General features: G+C 35.4%; 3 protein-coding genes across 3 annotated transcripts; 1 reads left to right on the top strand and 2 right to left on the bottom strand.

Moving 5' to 3' along the window:
- Window positions 1–3,663: 3,663 nt before the first annotated feature.
- LOC149953802 (uncharacterized) lies at window positions 3,664–4,670 on the bottom strand. Its single transcript, XM_090168921.1, has 2 exons — window positions 4,555–4,670; window positions 3,664–4,491 (listed from the first exon to the last, which is right to left on the bottom strand). The coding sequence occupies exons 1-2, from the start codon at window positions 4,600–4,602 to the stop codon at window positions 3,778–3,780; spliced, it is 762 nt and encodes a 253-aa protein (XP_090025047.1). The 5' UTR covers window positions 4,603–4,670; the 3' UTR covers window positions 3,664–3,777.
- A 4,581-nt stretch (window positions 4,671–9,251) lies between these two features.
- On the bottom strand, window positions 9,252–10,295 carry LOC149953801 (uncharacterized). Its single transcript, XM_090168922.1, has 2 exons — window positions 10,152–10,295; window positions 9,252–10,084 (listed from the first exon to the last, which is right to left on the bottom strand). The coding sequence occupies exons 1-2, from the start codon at window positions 10,197–10,199 to the stop codon at window positions 9,371–9,373; spliced, it is 762 nt and encodes a 253-aa protein (XP_090025048.1). The 5' UTR covers window positions 10,200–10,295; the 3' UTR covers window positions 9,252–9,370.
- A 16,555-nt stretch (window positions 10,296–26,850) lies between these two features.
- LOC149953800 (NPC intracellular cholesterol transporter 2 homolog a-like) lies at window positions 26,851–27,531 on the top strand. Its single transcript, XM_090169848.1, has 4 exons — window positions 26,851–26,929; window positions 27,002–27,103; window positions 27,172–27,350; window positions 27,434–27,531. The coding sequence occupies exons 1-4, from the start codon at window positions 26,851–26,853 to the stop codon at window positions 27,521–27,523; spliced, it is 450 nt and encodes a 149-aa protein (XP_090025974.1). The 3' UTR covers window positions 27,524–27,531.
- Window positions 27,532–27,891: the final 360 nt, after the last annotated feature.

Raw genomic sequence — 27,891 nt, 5'->3', positions numbered from 1 at the left:
TTAAATTACTATTCTTAATTACTATTCGAAAGGAAAGGCCTTCGAGTGAAAAAAAACGCTTGCGCGTTCAATTTCTTGTGGGGTGTATATTTTTTGCCCTTTCAAGGTGGTCTGCTTTGCATGTTCTTGTTTTGATATTTATTTTTAACAGATAATGCCAACATAATCCACCGGGTTTCAATTATAGTAACGTTTTTTTTTCAGCTTTTTAAAAATATATATTTCGGTCCGTTGAAACCTTCTGCAATTAACTCATAAAAAATGATTTTTTTAATTTTCGGTCGGTTACTGCTTTCCTTCGATTGGATGGACTTCGGTCCGTTGGACCCCCATTCGATCGGTTGTTCTTCGGGCCATCGGACCCAGACCAGTTTTTCATAGTATATTCCTCTTGATACATGAAAGGTTTTTTATTGTGGAAAATTGGAAAAACAACTATAAGGGTACCTATTTGTTGAAACGGATAATGTAGTTATTACCTCAAAACCGACCACGAAATAACGATCTCCCGATTATCTGAATATCTTCTAATTAATTCTACGCTTTAGCAACCCAATAGCATATTATTATCATATGGTTGAATTTTGTAGAAAATGAGTGTGTTATATCAAAACGTTTATCCGTACACCCTTTATCCTATTGAATAAGGTTTTAGCGATCTTCTTATAAGACAACGATTGAAATTGGTTGAGTGGGATAAATTAACTGCAGAATAACGTCTTTCGGCAAATAATTTAGTCACCCGACGTTTATAGATTATATTCGTTAAATATTCTTATCTTCTCTTTGAAGTGTTTTTCTTGAGTTATATTTTTGAACTATGGCAAATATAATTCGTGCTTGTTTCATATGTGATTCGCGATTGAATATACAGAACATGGTGAGAATTGATGGTGTGACCATGGCCCGAAACGCGAAATCGAAATTACAAAACGAGCTAACTTGGGTCATCCTAATAGAGGTTACAGACCTTACTTAATTGCAACCTCTCAGTATATAAACTAATAACATTTAGTTTATTTCAATAATTTTCGGATATAAAAACTTGTCGAGGTTAACGGTAATAGTTAGTGTAGGGAGCTGTTGGCTCGTTCGCGTGGCATGCAGGACTTGCCACCACCCTCCTACGCATTGTAACCCGGCCACCTGAATAAATGGCTTCAAAAGTCGCTTGATGACTTAGGCCTATGGTGGTGCCTTGGGTATTAGCCTAGCTGATTATTATTAATTCATGAGTTTATGATAAGGTTTAAATCTTGTTGAAATGATAATTTCAATATTATTATCGGTAAATAGTTTTTTTTAAACACGCACGGCAATTTCGTTTAGGATAAATGGTTTTTCTATTTTTCAGTTTCGACGACTTTCGCGCCCCTCCGGCGGGCAAACTGTACGTATTAGAAAATTGCACTCCATTGAAACATTGTTCGGGATCACCTAATGTAATGGTTCCCTTCGAAACTTGGCTTTGGTTTAAGGTGGGGTTGCGGAGTGTTTAGCACTTTCGCCTCGCAGCAAGTGGAGCCAGGTTCGATCCCAGCTTGTGGCACTGGGTGAAAACTCGGAACAACTCCTTGCGCGTTGAATTTGCAAGTTCTCTCCCCGCTGGTTTAAGAGGTTTCCCCTTCCGTAAAAACTTGTTAACAGTAATAGTGAGTGTAGGGAGCTGTTGGCTCGCGTGGCTTGCAGTTCTTGCCACCACCCTCCTACGCATTGTAACCCGGGCATCTGAATTAAAAGTCGCTCGATGACTTAGGCCTAAGGTGGTGCCTTGGGTATTATCCTAGCTGATTATTATTATTATTCCTAGCTGTTATTGTACGCGGTAATTCTGCTAGAGTGTTTCCACCCTTCGAAACCAATGGACCAAAGTATCTTCAAGATATTGGTAATGTAAATCTGTAATTCTCCAAAACAAACCACAGAGTAAGTGCACCCTACAGCGGAACTGCACTAATGCTTAAACATTTTGGTGATCATTTAATTATGAATTAACAGGAATCCATCCCTCTACTTTGAATGCTTTCGCGGTAGATTTTCGTCTCGATGCGGTTGACGGTTTTATTGACGTCACTATGTTAACTTAACTAATAAAAACGTGTGAGGGATGTGCGCGCAAAGGGTTTTTTTATCGTAGGCTGGGCCAGGGCCGTCAGAGTGATCTTACCATACGCGATACGGCAAAATAAGCATTCCAAGTAGAGGTATGGATTCCTAGATATAATAATTATCCACCCAAAAACCATTCGGTTAAAAATTGCAAGGTCCTTTAAACAAAAACGTCACGTCCTATATTACTCTAGGCCATGAAAGTAGTGAAATCAAATAACGGGCAAGATCTGTAATTATATTCCCATAAACGTCATAAACTGGACTTATTTATCGACAAGTGATGTGCTCTGAAGTAATATGCTAGACCTTGCGCATCCTAAGTGCTTTACTGAGTTAAAATCATTTGTACAACCATAAAACATTTCAAAGTGAATGGCTAATATTAGAATCGCATTGTATCAAATACACCGTTAAATAAATTGGTTTGAAAATTTTCAACGGTTCTTGGGATGTTCGCAAAGCATTCTGGGAAAGAAACACACTATTGGCTTAAAATGCTATGTCTCGCTCATGCGCTATAACGTAGTTTCGGCTCGATGGCCGAGACAAGTTTTCTTAGCTTAGCTGTAACGATTCTAATGATACAATATCAAAATAATTTACCAAGTTAATTAAAGAAAAAGGTAACGTTTTCTTAAGAATGTATAAAGAGTGAACAAATCGTAAAATTTACAACGTAGCGGACGAAAGGCAAGCATAATTATCAAGAATTAGTTCCTAAAAACGATTTAGATGGCAGCATTACCTAATCACGGGACCATTTCAACCTCCCGACTTTAAAGTTTTCTTTCGTTCTCGCAAAACGTGGCCCGGTTTGTTTATTTTATTTTTAGGGGCATATATTGTTTAGATCTAAATATATTATCTACTCTGTTTAGATTTACTCTTTTACTTTAAAAACATAGTAAACGAGTTTCAATAATCAGATTCAACATAACTTGGCAGTGAAATAAACGTTGGCACGTGTTTAATTCTTGTCTCGCTCAAAGTACCACCTTGGCCAACCGAGTCAAAATAAAAACAATCGATAAAATTACTGAAACTGTCCGTATAATGGTACTCGAACATTTCTGTACATTACCGATAGGTGGCGGTGGGACTATTGAATACTATTGTATATTACTCAATGGATTCGTTACCGACTCGCTGAACTGTTCATTTGTCGCCATAGCTCAAGAGCTGTACCAGATATGAACTTTGGAAGGACACAATGGGAGCTTAATTTGAAACTGTATACCAAATTTAATTTAAATCGGTTCAGTAGTTTTTGCTCTAGAGCGGTCTGCGAGGAGCAGATGGAAGAGAAGAAAAGTTAAGCCTTACTTTGCCCCATTACTACGAAACGTCGCCTCAACCCTGTTCGATGGAATTCGTGTATGTTTGTCGCGTGCCTGTAACCTTTCAAACGATGCATCACTTGTTTTGATACGAGGGGGTAAAATCGGTTTCATTCTGACTCGAGATAATATAGCAAGTGCTCGGGTAGGTGCTCTACTCTTTACCCGAACCTTGCATAGGGACTACCGTCCCTTTTGATTAAGTACATAACTCTTCCATTTAAAAATAGTTTTTTTATTTGTACGTGGCTATTTACATATGACATAAATATTTACAGCAATAAATACTAGGTTCTAAAATTGAATAACAAAAGTTTTAAGGCTAATTTTAAACCTCCCCGTGTAATGTCTTCGAGACGCGGGCGACTTTGTCGTGGAATTTCTTCTCGACCAGGTCTCTGGCCACTCCGAAGGAAGCTGCCTTGGATGCTTCCATGTCCGCGATCATCTTACTAAAGCCATGAACAGCTTGGATCTTAGAATCCACCTTCGTGAAAACGGGGCCAGAGGTTTTAGCTTTATAGATTTCAGGGATGGGTTGGGTGTAGGAGGACTTGGAACCCTTGACGATCTTCATCTGGGGAATTGCCACGTGGTACTGTTGTAGGTTCACTTCTGGACGGTGCACGATGAGAGTGTGGGGCACCTTGTAGACCATGGGCTTGTGCTGGACGACGGGACTGGGGATAACGAAGATGGCCTGAGGCACCCTGAAGAGGGCGGGTTTGGTCTGGACGATGGGCTTCGGAGCCTCGATGACTGGCGAAGGGATGTTGAGGATAACTTTCTTCTCCTTCAAGACATTCCCAGAGAAGCCGATGTTGGCGTGAGGAACATCATGGACTTCCGGTGCGCCTTTTGGCATCTCAATTGTTGGTTGGACGAGAGACAAGGACGGCTGAGGGATGTCGAAGACGGCATCTGGGAATTCCATAGTCTGTCCGCGAACAGTACTCAAGGGTGGGGCCATGTCCAAGGGCAACGGGGCTGCTATTTCGACCCCATGTGGAGTTTCAACGTCGATCGATTTCTGGCCCAAAACCTGAAAATATATATATTTTTATAAATTTGATATCAAACATTAAACTGCTATTAGTTGACTTACCGCAGAAGCTATTACCACGAAAAGAATTAAACTGACCGTCTTGTACATCTTCGCTTTATTTTGTGAGTTGTAGTTGAACAGATGAAGCTACGATAATTTCTGTTACGAGGGATGCTACAGCTGGGATATTTATTCTCTTTCTGGATTTTTTTATTTCATGTGTTTGTATTTTTTATTGGTTTTTAAGTTAAAATTACATGACATTTTTCGGCTTTGTTTGATAACTAACGAAAAATTGTTTATAAGAGCGATAAGAATTAAATGTTAACATAAGTCACATAATAACCGATAACGTGTTACAAAGATTATCCGTAAATGCGTTGCTACTAAAATTCAATGTACAGTCGCTGAAGAAAGTTTCCGAACACTGTTTTATTTATGTTTTGGCTTCTATCGGTGGTACATTAAAGAGCAAGATATCTTTTTAAAGGTCTGTTTAAGTACGATAAAATTATTCCGCAAATCAATGTACTTTTAATGAATTTTCAAAATTGGCACAAATAAATTTGTATCCGATGTCTTCATTAACTGCAATAAATCTGTCTTAATATTCTGAAAAGTAATCCTTAAGAATTTTCGAAATCGGTGGAGCCGCTTCAAAGGGTTGTATACTATTGGACCGAATCCCGTTTGACCGAATCAAATTGAACCGAAAAGTATTTTCGTTTATAGCCCAACATGGCGGGATTCAGTTGAATGGGAAATTTAAATCTGGTTCGTTTTCACTTCGGGTAGGTTAGTTCAGGTTGGGTTAGGTTAGGTAAGGTTAGTTCAGGTTGGGTTGGGTTAGGTTAGGTTAGGTTAGGTTGGGTTTGGTTAGGTTAGGTTAGGTTAGTTCGGGTTAGGTTAGGTTAGGTTAGGTTAGGTTAGGTTGGGTTAGGTTAAATATGGTAGGCAACTATTTCACGTCGGGTTTTATCAAGGTTATTTTCCAAAATTAAACCCGGAAAATATCAAATTTCAAGGGAAAAAGGTCTAAGAATACACGTCGGTACGAAATAATAAATATTTAAGACATAGTTTAGTCCAAATTAGATATACTATCGTCACGTAACCTACGATGTATAAATATGGATCACTAACGGTATATTGAATGAAAACCGCGCAAAACGCGGTTTTCTGTTGAATGGTACATTCGGACGAATGGGATTTCGGTCCAATGGTCTACAATCGCTTCAAAGCAACGGTCGAAAATGTCAAGTCCAAAATCACTTTTTTCTGCAACTTTGAGAGTCAGTTTAAAGTTTTAGTTTGGCACTTTCAAAGATAATATGGCCCTCGTACCCTAGATTCGAAATAACTGCCTCGAGCTGACCCACTTCCTGCCGGAACTCCGAAAACATTAGCTCCATAGTTACCATAGTAACCATTTAAAATTAAGACCACGGCCAATTTTGATGAAGCGCTTTTCGCGCAACCGCATGTCACCAAAGTTGGCCGTACTAGGACAATACAGCGACCGATGGAGGCCAATTTTTCAGAGGTCACGTGCCGGAAGTAGGTAAACTCGTCGTTATTAAACCATAAATCAGAAAGCTGTCAGAATTCGAATCTAGTTCTATATTATCTTTGTCACTATAGAAATGTTATGCTAATTATCTGGTGATGGTTTCTTTTAGTAATGGTATTTTTTGACCTATTTTATTTATCTGTGTTATTGAAACTGGGGACCAAAAACCGTTATAACCAAAAAATTCTATTCATTTTTTATTTTTTGTAAAATATTGGTCTTAGCAGTCAAACAAAGTTACTAATTATTTTATGGCTGGGTGAATAGTACTTTTAGCCTAACGATAAGAATATCGAATACCCCAAAATTGTCTAATCGAATACCGAGGCGAATAGTAGATTTTTAACCAAATGTCGAATAGCTAGGCCTAATGCAAATAATACCTTCTCGAATATTCGTCGAATAATATGCCGAATATTCGTCGAACAATATGCCGAATATTCGTCGAATAATATGCCGAATATTCGTCGAATAATATGCCGAATATTCGTCGAATATAGGTTTAATTTTGGTCAAATAACAAGTCTAATAGTCAAAATATTTAAAATTTTAAAATCTTAATTGTAGAACTGAATTATCTATGACGTAAATAAAAAACTAAAAAGTATCTGCTGAGAGCGAACTAACCAATGACGTACGTACTAGCCGTCAACCGCCAAGTGAGAGCTCTACCATAAAAATTTCTTCCCCCAAAACGGGTTTTGGTTTCACTCGCCCCATAGGGCCATAGAGAGCTACGTGGTGGCAAAGACCGATTGGGAGGCCGAATATTTACCGAATTATCACTGAAGATTTACCGAATAATAGAAATGTTATTCTAATATCTAGACGGTCATTCGTCTGGATATTCGACGGAATTATTCGGTGAAGTCGGTTATTCGCTCAGCCTTAAATTAAGGAAAAGAACCTTAAACGAGGTTTTTATTATTCTCAGAATTTTATAAATAGGTTTTTGGTAGCTTTCAACTGCATTTTTTACGTTTACGAGTAACGAATAAAATATTTCAACACAGCCTTGGGTGTATTTAGAACTGAAATAAAAATAGTTTTCTTAAACGGGGGTCGTGGCGTCAATTTTAAACCAGGGTTTTAACATGTTTTAAACCAAATTTTTAATAAAACTCTATGTGTTTAAAACGATTGAATCAAACTGTTTTAAACATGATGTTTTTCAAGGAAGATTTTACAGAAGTTTATTTTAGGTATTGAGGTAAATCAGAGAAAAATTAATCGATTGGTGCATTGCTATGGCGAAAAATAGGGTAAAGGACTTGATAATAAAGAGTTCCATTCAAAGGTCTGCTTCGAAATTGGCTCTTGTTTAAGCCTCTATATACATGTATTACTTAATTGAACTCCAGAGATTCTGGGTTTCGTTAGAATAAATTTCACGAAGTCTTTCGTAACGTTGTGAAGTACATCATAGCAGTGTTGGGCACCGCTCCTCTCATTGTGGGCGGATTTGTTATTATGAGCGAAAATGAGCGTTAAAATATCTTTTTAAAAGAGCGCAAAACAAAAATGAGAGGAGCGGCAATTTTACCGCTCAAAAAAAGAGCGGAAAGAGAGGAGCGAAAGTTTTACCGCTGAAACCTGAGCGGAAAGACAGGAGCGAAAATTATACCGCTCAAAAAAGAGCGGAAAAAGAAAAACGAAAATTTTACCGCTCAAAAAAGCGCTTCCTCAATTTATAATTGAGAAATGGAAGGAAAATTCATTTTGGTGCCAGATTTAGTATGTCGTCAGGGGCTAGATGGCAGTCCGTCAGATAATGTGACAACCAAACGTTTTTGGTTCATAGGGGTGGACGCATTTACTAAAATTACTCCGGAAAATATTTTGTGAAAAGCAAATGATTAAAGTTTTGTACTTTTATTTTTTTTCGATCCCTCTTGGTGCCCCTTGTAGGCTTGGTGCCCTAGGCCCAGGCCTATTCGGCCTATTGGTTAATCCGGCCCTGATAATTATTATTGTTTAGTTTTGATTATCAGCCTAATTAAAAGTAATCCGATTAAGTAATACTTTTTGTTGATTGATGTTGATAATATATGACCCTCACAAATCTTACTAAGCCTTGGCCCCAAATGGTGTAAAAGCGAGTTGAGTAGACTATAGTTTCAATAGTGCCATCTTCGGCAGATTTTCGAAAGGTGCTATGATTTAGTTCCGTATCACAAGAAAAATTAAGTTAGATTCGAAGCATTTCTCTTTTCTTGACTAGGTGGTTGGTCAGTCAGTGCTTATTATTCATGAGCCTAGTACGTTTGGCTTGGCAGCTTTTAAAATTCATTTGAAGCGTGAAAATGCCTCTATGGTTAAGGTTTCCGTTTAGAACCGAAGCCATTTCGGTTCGGTTCCGGTTCCATGGAGAACCGAAAGAACCGAATACTTTTCGAATACTATTACTTTTGAAAAATCCGCGAAAAATAATAAATAAACCACTAAACAACAGTGCCAAGTGACAAGGACTATTATGTCTATTGTCTCAATTGGAAGGAAAAACCGTTGTATTTAGAAATAACTTAACTTCGTTTTGTCCAAACTATTGGTTTTTATTTCGCCGCGTGTTCTATGTTACTTCCAAATATGTGGAAATAAGCGAAAATAGCTTCGCCGCCTGCGTTAGCTAGTTACAGTAGTTTTACTTTTCGACATTCGGTTTCGGTTGCGATTGGTCTTGATAGGGTCGGTTAAGGTGCCACTTAGTTGGTTGTCGTTTCGGTTCCTAAATAACACATTTACTTTAATACATTTTATAGAAACTTACATTTAACTCAGACTGTTAGGCAACTTACCACAGAAGCCATTGTCATGAAGATGATTCAGCTGACGGCCTTGTTCATCTTCGCTTACTTTGTTAATTGTAGTTGAAGAGGGGGAGGGGGGGGAGCCCCGATAACTTCTGATACTGTAAGCGTTACATTTGGGATATTTATACTCTTTCTGGGGTTTTTTATTAAATGTTTTATCCTTAAGTTAAATTTACATGAATTTTTTCGGCTTTTTTTTAATTACTAAGCTCACATGTAGTGATATTTTATAATCTATAGAAGTGAGGTTTTTTTATATGGGCCAACCATGAATCTAATATGTAACCGAAAGGAAACAGGCTAATTACTTTTGGGCGTAAGTTTGGTCCACGGTTTTAAGGACGCTTTGGTTAGCGAAAGTAAGGTAAACCATTAGATAAAAGGAAATCAAGTTTAATTCGAGTGACAAATCTATTTACACATGACATAAATATTTATGGAAATAAATACAGTGTTTAAAAACTAATAACAACGCTAGAAGATGCTACATGAAATTTCATATAGCTCCGTGGAAAGTTTTCGAGACGCGGGCGACTTTGTCGTGGAATTTCTTCTCGACCAGGTCTCTGGCCACACCGAAGGAAGCCGCCTTCGACGCCTCCATGTCCGCGATCATCTTACCTACACCCTGGACAGCTTGGATCTTAGAGTCCATCTTCGATAAGATGGGACCAGAAGTCTTAGCTTTATAGATTTCCGGGATGGGTTGAGTATAGGCAGACTTGGAACCCTTGACGACCTTCATTTGGGGGATGACCACGTGGTACTGTTGCAGGTTCACCTCTGGTCGGTGCACGATGAGAGTGTGAGGCACCTTGTAGACCATCGGCTTATGCTGGACCACGGGACTGGGGATGACGAAGATGGCCTGGGGCACCCTGAAGAGGGCGGGTTTGGTTTGGACGATGGGCTTAGGAGCCTCGATGACTGGCGAAGGGATGTTGAGGATCACTTTCTTCTCCTTCAAGACATTCCCAGAGAAGGCGATGTTAGCATGAGGAACATCGTGGACTTCTGGTGCGCCTTTGGGCATCTCAATTGTTGGTTGGACGAGGGATAAAGACGGTTGAGGGATGTCGAAGACGGCAGCTGGCAATTCCATTGTCTGTTCGTGGACAGTGTTCAAGGGCGGGGCCATGTCCAAGGGCAACGGGGCTGCTATTTCGACTCCATGAGTGGTCTCAACGTCGATCGATTTCTGGCCCAGAACCTGAACAACACAATTACTTTAATAAATTGGATAGAAACTAACATTGAACTCCTGTTAGTCAACTTACCGCAGAAATGATTGCCACGAAGAGAATTGAGCTGACGGTCTTGTACATCTTTGCTTTATTGGGGGAATTATTTGAAGAGAGGAAGCTCCGATAACTTCTGATACTGTAAGCGTTACAGTTGGGATATTTATACTCTTTCTGGTGTTTTTTATTACACTTTTGATTTTTAAGTTAAACTTGTATGATTTTTTTGGATTTTTTATTATTAAAGAGTAAGTTGCAAATTATTCGTTACCGCCTTAATATTACTTTTAAACGAAGAAATTACGTTTAAAATACCCGAATATAAAGTTTCGTTGCTTTACGTTTCGTAGATAATTAGAAAATATCGGAAAAAGCTCAGCTACGCTGAGAAAAAAGGGGATATATAGGTACACCTGAGCATTTTACTGCGGCTAAGAAGGGACAGGTATTAGTGAAGATGGTATTAATTGAAAACGCCCTAACTGACGAATAAAATAAAATTTCAGGACCATTGTACTAGATTTTAATGTAAACAATAATAAAGAGGGTTTCAATTTTACAATAAAAAATAGCTCCTTTTAAAAAGTTGTAATTCGTTATAAGTTATTTATTTTGTCTAAAAATAACACCAAACAGCTGATGTACTGTTATATTAAAATTACACAGATGATAACTTTTTTTCATGTTTATACTTATAAATCAAAACAGCTGCTGATTCAATATTGAAATATATAATTTTTTGTAATAAATTTGTCATTCCAAAAATAAAATAGTTTTCAAAATTAGTACAATGTTACTTTTCAAATAAAACCATAATTCTTAAATTATTTTGCAAATTGCATACAGTAACGTTTCTCTCCATTTAATTTAATTTTATTCTATCTATAAATGAAAATGATTTTAAACTTAATAATAACATTATACCATATTTAAAAAATGATCTGGTGCCACATCGTCATTCAACAAACCCACTGACCCTAAAATGCAGAATTGAAAAAACCTGCATTTATAAACTAACATTGTAAGCATAACCCAGACACGACTTTACAATTCGCTAGTTGACTAAAGCCAACGGGGTACATAAAGCATTTGCTTAGCTGAATATTATTATTAATACTTTATTTAAAGTATTGTCTTGAACTGAATTTTTTCATTAGAACCATTTTTAGAAATGAAACGAGTGGCACCTTGGAAATATCAATTATAACTAAAGGAAGGGGTGTAACATTTCAAACTAACACTAAAATACTAATTCACGAGTTTAACAATTAAAATATGTCCCAATAAAAGCCTCTGTAAACTCCAGTGCGAGAGTCTGTAAAATAAAATACAACACTTTTCATGTTGTGGTGTGATTGATAAATTTAATTAGTTTGCTGCCTTGATGGTGTGAATTAAAAATTTAGACTATCAAGAGCCAAAAAAGCAGTCAATAAAACTTGCAAATAAGTCGCAAGATGACTTCGGCCCCCAACCTGCGATGTAATTAATTAATAAAATTGAATTGAATTGAATTGTTTAGGAAAATTAGTGAAAACACCTTATTCAGGTTTTTCTCACAATAGTACATCAACTTTGTAAGCTCACTAGAATTCTTATTTCTGCAATCACCCAATTCTACACACCTTTTTTCTTTTGGATATCCAACTGCTATATAATAGAGAAATATTGGGCAGCATCTGCACAATGAGTTATAAAGGACTAACTGATTTCAAATAAACCACTTTCTCAGCCAATTGATATCATCTCACAATCAACAAAAAAACGAATTTACGGCGCTAGTCCAATGACATCTGATAATCAATGTGTATCCATTCCATTGATGTCGTAGTAACAAACGTTTTTGTCTTGATTTTGACAATAGTATATAATAGAAGAATATTTGGCAGTATTTGGACAGTAAATTATCAAGGACTGACTGATTCGAAATAAACTGGTCTCTAGCCACTTGTTTTCAAAGAAGTACGCCACTACTCCGACCAAGAGAATGTTTTTACAAAGTCTCTTTTATTCTCCGGTCCCCACAGTCGCATGGGTTAGACAAATATACAGCACTAGTCCAATGACAGCTGCTTTACATCAATTGTATACCAATTCCAGTAATGTAGCAGCACGAAACCTTTATTGACTTAGTAGATGAATATTTGGCAGTAATTGAACAGCGAATTATCGAGGAATGAATGATTTGAAATAAACTGGTATCCAGCCACTTGATATCAAAGAATTATGCCACTACTCCCATCAAGAAAAGGTTTTTACAAGATCTTTCATATTCTTCAGTCCCCACAGTCCCACGGTCTAGCAAAATATACGGCACTGCTCCAATGATATCTGCTTTGCATTGTTAAACCACTAATGTTACAGTACAAAAACGTTTTCTTTCGTGATTGTTACAACAGCATATAGTAAATGAATAATTAGTAGTGTTTGTGAAGTAAAATATTGTTGTTTAGTCAAAGCAAGACAAACAATTAATCAGTGACTCAAAGTCCTATAGATGATTAGTTGTAAACTTTCAACATAACTTAAGATAATTTTAATATTTATAAAACTAATCCATATTTAAAACCCTAACTGCATTAGAATAAACTACAATATATGGGTAAGGGGGCTCTTTCTACAAAAACACAAATAGTAAAAATAATAAAATTATACAGGAAACATAATCCTAATGCTCTGTTACTTACTTTAGGTCATTAAATTACCAACTTTTCATAAACTTTTCTAATATGATAAATTGCATTTTCTAAACAGAAAAAAATGATTGCAGGGTTTGTCTCATACATCGCTCGTATTCCAGTTTATTTCATACCCTCCCATAACTTTAAAAATAGTACTATCTATAAGACTACAAACTAATAGGGAACAATATATTACTTAACCAATTTTGGAAACTATTTTTGGTAACTAACTAATACCACCAATGAATTTCACTCACGTTTTATGTGAATACTACTTTGCCATCAGCAACTTTTGAATGTCAAGGGAATCCAACTTTTTGATCCAGGTTCTTAGGACACACTGAAGTATAATTTCCAATACATGCAGCCATTTATGAAATTATAGTTTTTCTAAAAATAAACAATAAACATCAATCAAATTGTTAAAAAACCCTTTTTCTTGGACTTATTTGGCTGTCATTGCAAAGTGTCCATCCTGTTTCAGAACCAAGATTCTTTAGAGCAACTATGTAATGCCCCGCTGAGCAATCTTTTCCAATATGAACTACAGCAGCTTTTGTTCTGAACAAGAAATCATTAATTTTTACTTTATCAGAACTAAACTCTTTAATTGGAGTATGAATTTTAATTTGTTCAGCCCCCCGGTTAGTAAACCTGACCAAATTCAAATTTAAATATTTACTAGAAGAATACAAAATCATTCGACGTTCCTTCACTTTATTTTGGCACTGAACACAAGGGTGTTCAAACAACTCCCAGTAGTCCAACAATTCTTTAAAAATTAAGTTTTTTTAATCAGCTAATACATTAACAAAGAAAACATTACCATCATGAGGTTGCTGATTATAAACTCTATCATTAGGACAATTTGGACATCTACTCCCAGGTAGCAAAATCTCGTTGATAAACCGTTTGTGAATCGTTGAAACTATGTTGAGAGATGAACGTTATGAAATGGTTGACGATGTCACCAAAATAGACGGTTTATAAAACGGTTGATATTATGTCTTTTAATACTAACTGAAACCCAAGTATAAACGTTACTTGATTAACGTCTATTAAACGTCAATATGAAATGTTATTAAAACTATTAAACGATGCATAATGAACCTCATATAAACGTTATGATACTATAGTCGATTAAACGTCGTTCTTGAACTTTATGTAAATTACTTAACTAGATTGGGTACCCGATATTTCCCGGGTACATACGGCACAACAGCACAAAAGTTTTTCCCTTAGGTATATACCTTTCACCATACAGTGCAGGCAATTACCTAATTTAAAGCGGCAGTGGCAAACAAGGTCGCTGTCAAAATGGAAGTACAACGGTGCCGTAACTCTCTCCACGCATGGCACCGTACCCCATATAACCAACTGATTTATGCAAATTTAAACAATTATACGTTGATATCACAATAATTTTCCTTTTATCACAAGGCCTAGTGTCTATAGAAGAAGGCTTTTAAAAAGCATGACTATACTTTAATCGTTTTCCGTGTGTAGGGCCAAAGAATGAAGAAACTCGGTCTTTTGGCTAAGACCAAAGTGTAGTATCTTATGTATAGCGGATATACCTAATTTTTAAATTAATCCAATTAATTAAAGATGTTTCGCCGACCGTAACCGTTGAAAACCACAGTCAGGGTACCATGAGATAGTATACCAAATTAAGTCGACCTAAGTTGAAAACTGTAGATTCCTATAGCGGACAAACAAACATATAAATACAGTTTATATTTAGTTAAATATTAACCACTTCTATAACATGTTTTAATTAGAATATTTTTATTAAAACATGTTTAAGAAGTGGTTCATATTTAACTAAATATAAACTTTTATTATTAGTTAGATTAAAAAATTAGTTGATAGCAAAAAACATAACAACGTCTCATGTTTGTCAAAAGATATATCCTTAAAAAGTTAAATAATATAACGTTATTTTAACCTTAATATCCACATTAAAAGTGACGTTTTTGAATGTGATAAATATAATGTAAATAACGTGGGTTTTTCAACCTAACTATTTTGATGAAAACATGAGTTCTAAAAGAGGTCAATAGTAGAAGGAAAGTGATGGCGAGACGCCACTCCCGGGTTCGGGTTTGGGTTCGGGATCGAAATCCGGGATTTAAGGGTGAAATGGGGGTAAAATCGTCAAAAAGTCAATGTATTTATAATATTTCTCGCGACGATATGTTTTTTCGTTTATCAACATATTATGTTCAGGCCAACTTATTTATTTATCTACGCTTATCTCGAAAGACACTTGAACGTATATCTTATCGCGTTTTATCGTACGGAATAAGTTGAAATGATGTAAAAATTGATAACCTAGGCGGCGCGTGCGCGGATTACCCGGGGGACGCGGTTAATTGGAATTTAAGAGTGTTTTGACCTCATGGAATATTCGTTGTTAAAGTAGAATGGAAATATTTTTTAAACTTCATTTTAATATCATTGTAGTACGCTTGGCACTTGAACCTATCTCACGAGTATTTCACTGGGTGAGAGATAACGCGCGCGTGCGTGGATTACCCGGGGCGTGGTTAATTTGAATTTAAAACACGGATTTGAGTGTTTTGACGTCATGGAATATTCGTTGTTAAAATGACGTAGAATGGAAATATTTTTAAACTTCATTTTAATATTATTAGCACGTAAGTTTTAAATTTGATTATCATATTTTTATACCTATATTTACATATTGAAATTGTTACGCATACATGGTCCCCATTTAATATTGGGATATTTATAGTAATACATAGAAAAATACTATAAAAGTTCAACACGTATAAAGAGTCCTTCAAAGTACTTTAAAAGGATTTTATTTACGAACTAAATCCATATTTCTTTTTTCAAACTTAGAAGTTAGTTTGTATGAAATACTTTCTAATACCTGAAAAATGGACTTTAGAGTGGATAATTAAGTATTTTTTCAATCCTTATACCTATATTTACATATTGGAATTGTTACAAAAAGTTCTTTTAAACGTAACTTAGTACATTAATTTATTTTGGAAGTTCAAAACGTTTTAAGAGCCCTTCAGAGTACTATAAAAGGATTTCATTTACAAACTAAATCCATATTTTAGAAGTTAGTTTGTATGAAATACTTACTAATACCTGAAAAATGGACTTTAGAGTTGATAAGATTTGTAAATATCATTTGAAACTAATAATTTTCACGCTTTATTTAAGTCAAGCAATTACATTTTTAAAAATGAAAGAAGTTAAACAATATAAAAATTTGTAAATATTGTAAATATTTTTAGGTAATAAAGAAATTAAGAAATGTTTTAATTAACATATCTTTCATTTTCTACTACATTTTTAAAAATGAATGAAGTTTAACAATATAATTATTCTAATATAATTTCAAATTCAGGTATTATTTAAAGTACAAATGCATAATTTAGTGAAGCAATTCTTATTTAAATACTTTTATTTAATTAATTTGTGTATCTGAAATGTATTTATTGAAAAATAAGTGGGTTTTACTATTTATCACGGTTATTTTTATATATATATATATATATATATATTGGAATTGTTACAAAAGGTTCTTTTAAACGTAACTTAGTACATTAATTTATTTTAGAAGTTCAAAACGTTCAAAACGTATAAAGAGTCCTTCAAAGTTCTTTAAAAGGATTTTATTTACGAACTAAATCCATATTTTTTTTTTCAAACTTAGAAGTTAGTTTGTATGAAATACTTACTAATACCTGAAAAATGGACTTTAGAGTGGATAATTAAGTATTTTTTCAATCCTTATACCTATATTTACATATTGGAATTTTTACAAAAGGTTCTTTTAAACGTAACTTAGTACATTAATTTATTTTGGAAGTTCAAAACGTATTAAGAGCCCTTCAGAGTACTATAAAAGGATTTCATTTACAAACTAAATTAATATTTTCTTCAAACTTTCAATTCGTTATAATTTGAATTTAAATGAAAACATCATGGATTATAGGTGCGTAATCTACTATTAGACCGAACGGATTAAAAATACTTAAAGCAAGTGGTTTTACTGATAAACTCTAAAGGAATTTTGGAATTTTCTAGAATAGCAAAGTAAAACTAAAACGTAAACCAAGTTTAAAACGAAACTAATAACTGGGAGAAAGGTTGTAGTATGTAATTTTTTTTTATTTTTCGTTTTTTAATTTTTGAGTTCCCTATATTATTATAAACTAAATTAAATATAATTTTTGAAAATTTGTAATAAAAGATCTGCTCCTTCGTTAATTTTTTTTTCAGAACAATTTCTCTTTGTCTAGCTTCTTCTAACTTTAATTTATATGGCCTTAAAGCCAAGTATTTAACAAATTTTGTAACCAAGTAGATGGACCTTTAAACAATTTTTCAGTCATGTAGTCAAGGAAATGTTCAAATATACCTGTATTTGGTCATTTTGATGGTCAAATAGCCGAGTATGGAACTGCCAGATAATAGTCAGACGTTGAGACGCGGGTGGCGCCCGTGCCCCAGCGTCCGCGCCAGCCCCGTCGGTGTCCCATTTCACATTTCAGACGTCGACGGGGGCTCGGGGCACCGACGGGGCTGGCGCGGACGCTGGGGCACGGGCGCCACCCGCGTCTCAACGTCTGACTATCATCTGACAGTTCCATACTGGGCTATTTGACCATCAAAATGATCAAATACACGTATATTTGAACATTTCCTTGAGTACATGACTGAAAAATTGTTTAAAGGTCCATCTACTTGGTTACAAAGTTTGTTAAATACTTGGCCTTAAGGCCATCTAAATTAAAGTTAGAAGAAGCTAGACAAAGAGAAATTGTTCTGAAAAATAAAATTAAAGATATAAAAACTAACCAATAGTATTTCGAATACCAAATAATTCGACGTATTTGATTTTGAAATAACTAAATAGTTTGCATATTTGTCAAAAAAAAACTAAAAAAGTAATTGAAATTACTGTTAATTTTACTTGCAATAGTAAAATACTAAACCAAATGTATAATTTATATTTTATTTTATTTAATAAATTTAAACTATAATACTAAACTTTTTCAAAAAAAACTTTAAAATACACATTTTAAAAATTTAACTACACCAGCTCCAAGACAGCTAGCGACTATTCTTTTTTTAAGTAACTACTAACTACAATTAAAATCAAAGGATCTGCTATATTTTTCATGCTTTGAAAACAATTCATTAAAATCTCGAGTTTTTAAATATATGTAAAACGCGAAGGAGCAGATCTTTTATCACAAATTTTCAAAAATTATATTTAATTTAGTTTATAATAATATAGGGAACTCAAAAATTAAAAAACGAAAAATCAAAAAATTACTTACTTCAACCTTTCTCCCAGTTATTAGTTTCGTTTTAAACTTGGTTTACGTTTTAGTTTTACTTTGCTATTCTAGAAAATTCCAAAATTCCTTTAGAGTTTATCAGTAAAACCACTTACTTTAAGTATTTTAATCCGTTCGGTCTAATAGTAGATTACGCACCTATAATCCATGATGTTTTAATTTAAATTCAAATTATAACGAATTGAAAGTTTGAAGAAAATATTAATTTAGTTTGTAAATGAAATCCTTTTATAGTACTCTGAAGGGCTCTTAATACGTTTTGAACTTCCAAAATAAATTAATGTACTAAGTTACGTTTAAAAGAACCTTTTGTAACAATTCCAATATGTAAATATAGGTAAAAGGATTGAAAAATACTTAATTATCCACTCTAAAGTCCATTTTTAGGTATTAGTAAGTATTTCATACAAACTAACTTCTAAGTTTGAAAAAAAAAATATGGATTTAGTTCGTAAATAAAATCCTTTTAAAGTACTTTGAAGGACTCTTTATACGTTTCGAACGTTTTGAACTTCTAAAATAAATTAATGTACTAAGTTACGTTTAAAAGAACCTTTAGTAACAATTCCAATATGTAAATATAGGTATATAAGGATTGAAAAAATACTTAAAGTAAGTGGTTTTACTGATAAACTCTAAAGGAATTTAACTTTAAAAGGTATCTTAGATTATTGTTTTTAATTTTATTCAAATTATAACGAATTTAACGGTTAGTCTACGCTTTTCTAACTTTGGTATCAGCGGCCAATGTACCAGTCAATACTTAAGTAACTACTAACTACAATTTAAAATCAACGGATCTGCTATATTTTTCATGCTTTGAAAACAATTCATTAAAATCTCGAGTTTTTAAATATATGTAAAACACGAAGGAGCAGATCTTTTATTACAAATTTTCAAAAATTATATTTAATTTAGTTTATAATAATATAGGGAACTCAAAAATTAAAAAACGAAAAATCAAAAAAAAAATTACTTACTTCAACCTTTCTCCCAGTTATTAGTTTCGTTTTAAACTTGGTTTACGTTTTAATTTTACTTTGCTATTCTAGAAAATTCCAAAATTCCTTTAGAGTTTATCAGTAAAACCACTTACTTTAAGTATTTTTTTAATCCGTTCGGTCTAATAGTAGATTACGCACCTATAATCCATGATGTTTTCATTTAAATTCAAATTATAACGAATTGAAAGTTTGAAGAAAATATTAATTTAGTTTGTAAATGAAATCCTTTTATAGTACTCTGAAGGGCTCTTAATACGTTTTGAACTTCCAAAATAAATTAATGTACTAAGTTACGTTTAAAAGAACCTTTTGTAACAATTCCAATAGGTAAATATAGGTATAAGGATTGAAAAAATACTTAATTATCCACTCTAAAGTCCATTTTTCAGGTATTAGAAAGTATTTCATACAAACTAACTTCTAAGTTTGAAAAACAAAAATATGGATTTAGTTCGTAAATAAAATACTTTTAAAGTACTTTGAAGGACTCTTTATACGTGTTGAACTTTTATAGTATTTTTCTATGTATTACTATAAATATCCCAATATTAAATGGGGACCATGTATGCGTAACAATTTCAATATGTAAATATAGGTATAAAAATATGATAATCAAATTTAAAACTTACGTGCTAATAATATTAAAATGAAGTTTAAAAATATTTCCATTCTACGTCATTTTAACAACGAATATTCCATGACGTCAAAACACTCAAATCCGTGTTTTAAATTCAAATTAACCACGCCCCGGGTAATCCACGCACGCGCGCGTTATCTCTCACCCAGTGAAATACTCGTGAGATAGGTTCAAGTGCCAAGCGTACTACAATGATATTAAAATGAAGTTTAAAAAATATTTCCATTCTACTTTAACAACGAATATTCCATGACGTCAAAACACTCTTAAATTCCAATTAACCGCGTCCCCCGGGTAATCCGCGCACGCGCCGCCTAGGTTATCAATTTTTACATCATTTCAACTTATTCCGTACGATAAAACGCGATAAGATATACGTTCAAGTGTCTTTCGAGATAAGCGTAGATAAATAAATAAGTTGGCCTGAACATAATATGTTGATAAACGAAAAAACATATCGTCGCGAGATATATTATAAATACATTGACTTTTTGACGATTTTACCCCCATTTCACCCTTAAATCCCGGATTTCAATCCCGAACCCAAACCCGAACCCGGGAGTGGCGTCTCGCCATCACTTTCCTTCTACTGTCAATATTTTACTAAATATAAACGTTTATAATTAGTGCGATAATAACCATTAAACGTTATTTTGACCAAAAACCAAATATTGACAATTTTACAAACGTTATTTTGCTACCTGGGCTTTGATACTGCATACGACATGAAAATAAATTATCAATAAGAACATTTTCATCTTCAAGTTTTCGTAACAGATTAATCAAAAATTCCACTGGATCCTGTTGGTCATATCCATGAAATTGTACATCAAGTATACCCCTGACAATAGAAGTTCCTAAAAGTGAAAAATCAGGATCTTCCCTCTAACGCAGCAATTGTTGCAATGCAACAATTGCTGGTCCTGGAGAAATAACCCTATCCCGAATGCTTCTGACCAATTATGGAATTTGGAAAAAAGCTTGTAAAGTGGAGATAGCATAGCAGGAATTATCGTTATTCAAAAAATCCTTCAATAACCAAAAGTGAATTATCTTTAGGAATATTAGCACTTACAGATTTAGGCACTCTAGCTTTGGAGGGAAAAGCTTCATTGCTTACAACAGCTTCAATACCCAAATCCATTTCATTCCCAGTTTGTTCAAATGCCGTTACTGACACGGGTAAACTTGTTTTTTGCTGATCTTTTTAGATTAAAGATTATTTCTGGTAAATCAGGCCTAAACTCATTTCTTAGGCGATTTTACTCAACTATTGCTTTACAATCAGGATATATTTTAGTCGCATCAAAATCAAGCAAATGAAGGCCATCCAAAGATGTGACTCTCGAAAGAGCAACGTATGCCATCCCACTTTGAAAGACGCTTGGTCCTATATTTATCAAAGCACACTCCACACTCATACCTTGACACTTATGTATAGTAACCCCATAAGCCAAAACCACTGGAAATTGACTTCTTGAAACATAAAGGTTTGTCATAATTTCAAACTTACCACAATCTTCCATGTTGCTTACTAACTGCGACCATGGTCAACGGGGCCCGACCACGCTGCTTGGTGGTGCCGCCATGTGTCGACAGCCCAAGGGTCACACAAACTGATTGGTGGAGACCCGAACCGAGGCCGGCGCTTTCCAAAGGCAAACGTAACGCCAGCGGCTGCTTTCAATTATAGCCATTTAGATAGTACCATAAAGCCTTCTAGCGGCTATCGCAAGAAGCTCACGTAGATACTGGATTGCCGTCCGGAAACTCACTAAACCTCTACAAGACTGGAGGTAGACGACCTTAGCAGACGAAAATACAGTAGGTAAGCGAACTTCTTGCAGTGGCCGCTAAATGGTTCTATGCTAACCGAAATGGTTAACTGCGGAAAATTAAACTGATCTCAAAAGTGATCGCACTTTCATCGACGGCCATCGTGACGTCAAAGGCACCGGTACGCTCCGCTCGTCGGCTGGTTATAATAAGGTTTGAAGTTTATGCTGCCATATACACCAATTCTAATTTAAATATTTGGAGATAAAAAAATTCACCAGTGGAAGCATGAACGATCTGAGGGATGTGATATCAAAGATATTATTTATTTATTTAATAGACACACCTAGAGAAAATTAAGGAAACTTGTTTGCTGTCAGAGTTAATTTATTTATTTAATAGACACCTCTAACGAAAATTTAGGAAACTTGTTTGCTGTCAACTATTTTAAAGTTCTTATGTTAATTTCAAGAGAAAATAACTGTCAAGTACGTGATTAAAGGGGCCCAAAACTTTACATGTACGAATGTAGTCTAAACGCTTTTATTAACTCTTCATGTACCAGCTATACCTAACACTTCGTAATTTCTGACAAATTACTTACATGGCCAAAGCTGAGAGATTCACGCATGCGCAATGAGTTAAAAAAAATGTACTAGCAATTTTTTTTAATGCGTCTCAGCTTTTGGGCCCCTTTAAGGTATTTAAAAAGATAGTTTAAACCTATTTAAAAAAAAACTTTAGAAGCCACGTGACTACCGAATAGATATTTTGAAGTAATTATAGACAAAAAAATGTCAATTAGTAGCACACCGACACGGAAAAGGAGTCAATGGTATTCAATTTCAGGGTAGTTGATCATGATACTATTTAATTACTGGAAAAAACTTCATACGGGAAGGGGGGGGGCACAAATTTCTTGCAATTTAAACCCATTCAAATATTTTGTCCCTCTTTAGATTCAAACGCACAACTTTACGACGAGATGGGACGGAAATTCTAACGCCTATAACCACTACACCACACTTTACCACGCCAAGATTTTACTTCTATATTGTTATAATATGCATGCTCACTTTATATTTCGGACTATTTACTTTAGTTCTAAGTTACTAAGTACATACTACAACACTAACAAGGAGACGACCCGAGGTGTTACACACCGATTTTGTTCAAACTCGGGGGAATGGTAGACCTTCATGTAACTTGAAAAATCGTAAAGGGAATCTATTCAATGGGCAACGGTTTTTCCATGGCAACGAAAAATGTTTTTGACAACATAAAATGGAAATTTTCCCATTAAAAATAACATGGGATTTAGACCGATTCCAAGGGTCCCCCATGTGAGAAATTTTAAAAAATTTAAAAAATTTTAAAATACCAAAATATTAAAAAAATTGTTAAACATTGACGAAGAAATTAAAATTGATCACATTTTGATCAATTTGAACCAAATGGGTGAAAATGAACCGATATGGCTTAAATAGGAAAAATTTCCATTTTATATTGTCGAAATCATTTTTCGATGCCATGGCAAAACCGTTGCCCATTGTATAAATTCCCTTTAGGATTTTTCAAGTTACATGAAGGTCTACCAATCCCCCGAGTTTGAACAAAATCGGTGTGTAACACCTCGGGTCGTCTCCTTGTAAGTAGGGGAGAAACAACTGATTCCAAACGTGTGAGAGGTTTATTCAAGCACACAAAAAAAGAGTAATGAAAAACACAAAAATAGCAGACGACCCTTTCACTTCGAAGGGCCGAATATAAATCAAAAACAAAATATAACAAGGCTGCCATATGTGAAGCATAATCGCTTTCCCATAAACCACATAGTCCCCCTGCTTCACGTATTCAGTCAGTCACATAATCAGTCAACACTTGTAACCTTTCTTTCGGAAAGGCTTTGGTGAATATATCTGCCAGGTTGGCTTTTGAGTTGACATACACGATTGTAAATAAACCTTCGGCCACTTGTTCCCGTAAATATTTCACACGTAGATCTAAATATTTTGTACGCGCATTGTCAACTTTATTCTTCATGTACTGTATAGCAGCTTGGTTATCTATTTTCATCTGTATCTCTCCGGATAAGGAGGAAGGGAAAACCGTTCTACATTCGTTAAGAATACGCTTTATGTAGAGGAGTTCTTTGGTTGTTTCTACAGCCGCTATTAACTCAGTGCAGTGAGGGATTGTTTCTTTGATTTCCAAGCTATAGGTGTTTTTCCACACATGAATAGATGTCGACTTCCTGGTTTCGGGGTCTGAAGCCCATGAGGCGTCACTATAGGCAATGAGTTGTGGGTTTTCAGTGTACTCCATGAATAATGATTTCTTCTTCGTCGTGATGATATAATTCCACAAGTGCAGTAAATGATTCCAGGTGTCGAGGTTATAGTTATTGTTATATTTCGCGAGGACGTTCACAGCATATAATGTATCTGGGCGAGTATGACGTGCTATATATAGTAGCCGCCCGATCATACTTCGAAAAGGTACTTGTGGTTCTTTCCTTTCTTCTTCTTCTTGGTTAGATCCCGCGATCACCGTTCGAAATTTTAGAGGTTCGTAGGTCATCTTGTAGGGAATGCCATCAAACTGTTTCTCTAAATGGTCAATATATCTCGTTTGTGACATTCGGAGTCCTAGCTTGTTCGGTTATTTGTATGTCAATTCCCAAGAACGTTTTTACTCTTCCTAGGTCTTGGATGTCAAACTTTCCTTGTAGCAAAGCCAGGATTTTGGTCATCACTTGCTGATCTCGATTTAAAATCAGGATATCATCTACATATACCGGAATGATACAATCCCATTGGAAACGATATACGCCTTGACATGATCTTAGTTCTTGAAATCCCATCATTTTCAGTTCTTCATCAAGTTTATTATGCCAACAACGTCCTGATTGATGAAGCCGCCGTAGAGGCTTTTATGTATTTCCCATACCTTGTTGTCAGTCGTTTCGTACCCTCTTAGTATTTCCATGTAGCTTTTCTGGTCTAAAACGACATACAAATAGGCACTTTTGATGTCTATGTGTTTATTTGACCACTTCAGGATAACAACAAGTACAAACAGAAATAAACGGACTAATAATAAATCGACCACTGGTGAGTATATTTCTTCATAGTCTGTTCCTTGCTGTTGATCATAACCTCGTGCGACCAATCGTGCCCTATGGCGAACAATCTGTCCATTCTCGTTCCTTTTTCGGACATATACCCATCTATTACCGAGTATTTTCACTTTGTCTGGTCTATGAACTGGCGTGAAGACGTCTCTTACTTGTAGTGTCTGCACTTCGTCATCCATGGCTTTCTTCCATTGCACTGAGTCATTAGCACTCATGGCTTCTTCGTATGTTGTGGGATCATCTACATTGGCGAAGCATGTTTCCATATCCCTCAGGAAAACCAAATCTGGATCTGTGCCGATATCGTCGGATCGCTGTTGTGGTGTTAAATCACAAATTCCCGAGTATGTGTTTTTCGTAGAGTAGTCAATTAGCTCTGGGTCAATATCGATCTCATTTTCTCTGCAATATTCTAAAAGCTCTCGTCTACTTCGGAAACATCGCTTCATATCTCCATGTCTATAATAGATGTCATATCTTCCGGCTGTGTCTCCAGTCGTTCTCTGTCTAGCTGTACGTCGCCATTCCTTCTCTTCTGTCGCTGCTGGTCTACCAGGTGTGATGTGATCAATCACTTCATCTTCACTAGTCTCTTCTTGGCTGGCTGGGTGTTCCGGATGTGGTGAAGGAGAATGTCCTCTTGGCGGTGTTGGTGAAGCTGGCGCTGTAATCCTTTTCCTGGATCTCGACTTGACCCCGTGTATTTCTTCTTCACCATCTGAAAATCGTACATTATCTTCTGAACGGTTGTCGTCATCAGTCTTGAGGTCTTCCGCTCCTTGCCCAGTATGGGTCTCGTTGAACTTGACATTATCGCTTTCAATAATCTTGTCAGTGTTTGGATCCCAGATGCGATACCCACGTGTTGAGGTGGCGTATCCGATTAGTATGCCTTTCTTGGCTGTATCCGCAAATTTATTAACACGGGTCTGTTTCGGTACAAAATAATGCGCTTGGCTTCCTATCCTCTTACAATGTTTAACAGTAGGTGTATACCCATAGCGTTTTCCGAATGGGGTTTTGTTCTGCAACTTCTTTTGCGGTAACCGATTCTTGATGTACTTGAAAGTTTTCAACAATTACAATAATTTAATTACATTTACAATAATCTAATTACATTTAATATTTATTTAAACACTCCTACTGATACGGATTGGATTCGAACATCCAAATGACACCCATTTAACAATTTTCGCCCTTTCTAGACCCGAATACACCACATTACGACGAAATTTAACGCCTATAACCACTACACCACAATTTACCACGCTAAACGCTCATTTTTATATCACGTATTTTTTTACTAAAAGTCCAAGGCTTAAGAATATCGATCTTATGCACCGCATATGGATGTCATTTTATTTTATTTTTCATGGACTAAAGTCAGTAAAAGAGGCTAACACAACAAGGTTAAAATTTCTGACCAAAACGCTACCGCCATCTGGTGAGACCTATTTATATTTATCTGGAAATATTCAATATTTTTAGAAAATTAATTATAAATTTTCTATTTAAATTTAATAGAAATTATATAGCAAAGGCACTCAATGAAACTATAATCGCAGTTCCTTTAAAAGTTTTATCACTATACAACAACCCTTTTTACCTGTAACCGCGTGGAAAAATTACTATAGTGAAAAAAAAAAACAAAATGGCATCTCAACCCAAATCACCTACTTTTCCCTTAACTTTCCCATAGCGTGAAGGCAACGAGTTTAATGTTAAAAGTCGAGGTACCTATATATAACCAGGCGACGACTCGCCTGGTTATAATAAAATTAAAAGCAAAATTAATCAATTATTTTAATTTAAAATGCGGTCGTGGTCAGGAATCTACCCTGGGACATATTTTTACAGGCGGATTGTTTACCGTTGAGACATTGCCTTTCATATCGCTAGAATGAAAATCAAAGAAATCACAGGAAAACTCTTACAAGGAGAGGTATTTTTTGGCTTGCCAACTTGTTTGATAAAGTTTTTTTAAGCTAAAATATTATTTCACTAAAAAATGGTCGCCCAAACCCTCCCAGTCGGTAAGACCTCGGGTATAAAAGAAGTCGGGAAACATGACGAAGCCGCATTTCATCAGCTGTGGTCGCCTAATAGTTTTCATTTTGACTATTTTATTGTTCAAAAGTGATCGCGGAAATATGTCTTCTATTATTGTAATTCTCGTAGCGTCGAGTTTCGTCATGGTCAATGCCGTAGCTGTTCAATTCAATGATTGTGGTATGTTGCTGTGGTTGTAAATCATTTGTTGTGGGTTAAGACAGGGCAGTTAATACATTAATTTGTTCGTAGGTAACGGAAGTATGTTGAATCTGGTCGTGACTCCTTGTAATAGCGTACCTTGCGTCTTCGAACATAGCTCCACCATCCAGATCCAAGCTGTCATCCGTGCTCGTAAGTACGATCAATTTCTTTGGACAACTTGACTACACCTGATTCTTATGTCGTTCGTTTTCTCGCAGCTTTCGGTGCTAGTTCGGCGACCACCTCTATTACTGGCAACTTGCGTGGTCGCGAGATGGTATTCCCCAAGGACAACGAGGACATCTGCTTGGGCAAGATCAAACCCGCCTGTCCCGTCAAGCCAGGAAATATCTACACCTATGCCTCCACCTTCCACATCCACAAGATGATCCCCGCCGTAAGTTCTTCTAATCGGTTTCAAGTTAAACGAAATAATTTATCTTCGTCGCTTAATCACGAGATTTTTTGGGTATCTTGTAGCAACTGATGGAAGTCACCTACAAGGGCGTGAACGAAGACGGAAAGAATCTAGCTTGCGCTCGTCTCAAGGTCCGCATCACGAAGGCATAAAGAAATGAATGCTGTAAATATTTTTATCATGTATTGTATATGTATGTACAATAAAACTGTCATTTTACCACTTTCATATTTGGGTTTCACTCGGCAAACCAAGTTATTGGTAGTTTTCACTAAAGGTGTTAACGGCAGCACAGATTCGGCCACTGGGGCGTAGAGCCTCCGTTTGAAACTAAAAATGAACGGAAGCTAGATAATCCTTAATAAGTTTCTTATGGAATTACTTTTAAATAGGTTGCGCGAGTGTGGGTATTCAATTTGACATCAAGCCTTATAACCAATTATTGATTACAAACTAGTCTTGCTTTAATTCAAACCCACATTGAGAAAGGGCAGTTACGTTAGTCAATAAAATATTGCTC

The sequence above is a fragment of the Leiobunum rupestre genome, chromosome 3 (assembly GCF_980474605.1).
Source record: "Leiobunum rupestre chromosome 3, qqLeiRupe1.1.hap1, whole genome shotgun sequence".
NCBI lineage: Eukaryota > Metazoa > Arthropoda > Arachnida > Opiliones > Sclerosomatidae > Leiobunum > Leiobunum rupestre.
Note: the sequence above shows the minus strand (reverse complement) of the source record. Positions and strands in the feature narration are given on the sequence as shown.

Excerpts from the sequence above, each read along its gene's own strand:
- LOC149953802 (XM_090168921.1), bottom strand. The coding sequence starts at position 4,602 with ATGTACAAGACGGTCAGTTTAATTCTTTTCGTGGTAATAGCTTCTGCG. Across the intron at positions 4,492-4,554 it reads TCGTGGTAATAGCTTCTGCG|GTTTTGGGCCAGAAATCGAT; the intron begins GTAAGTCAACTA and ends ATATATTTTCAG.
- LOC149953800 (XM_090169848.1), top strand. The coding sequence starts at position 26,851 with ATGTCTTCTATTATTGTAATTCTCGTAGCGTCGAGTTTCGTCATGGTC. Across the intron at positions 26,930-27,001 it reads TGTTCAATTCAATGATTGTG|GTAACGGAAGTATGTTGAAT; the intron begins GTATGTTGCTGT and ends ATTTGTTCGTAG. Across the intron at positions 27,351-27,433 it reads TCCACAAGATGATCCCCGCC|CAACTGATGGAAGTCACCTA; the intron begins GTAAGTTCTTCT and ends GGTATCTTGTAG.
- LOC149953801 (XM_090168922.1), bottom strand. The coding sequence starts at position 10,199 with ATGTACAAGACCGTCAGCTCAATTCTCTTCGTGGCAATCATTTCTGCG. Across the intron at positions 10,085-10,151 it reads TCGTGGCAATCATTTCTGCG|GTTCTGGGCCAGAAATCGAT; the intron begins GTAAGTTGACTA and ends TGTGTTGTTCAG.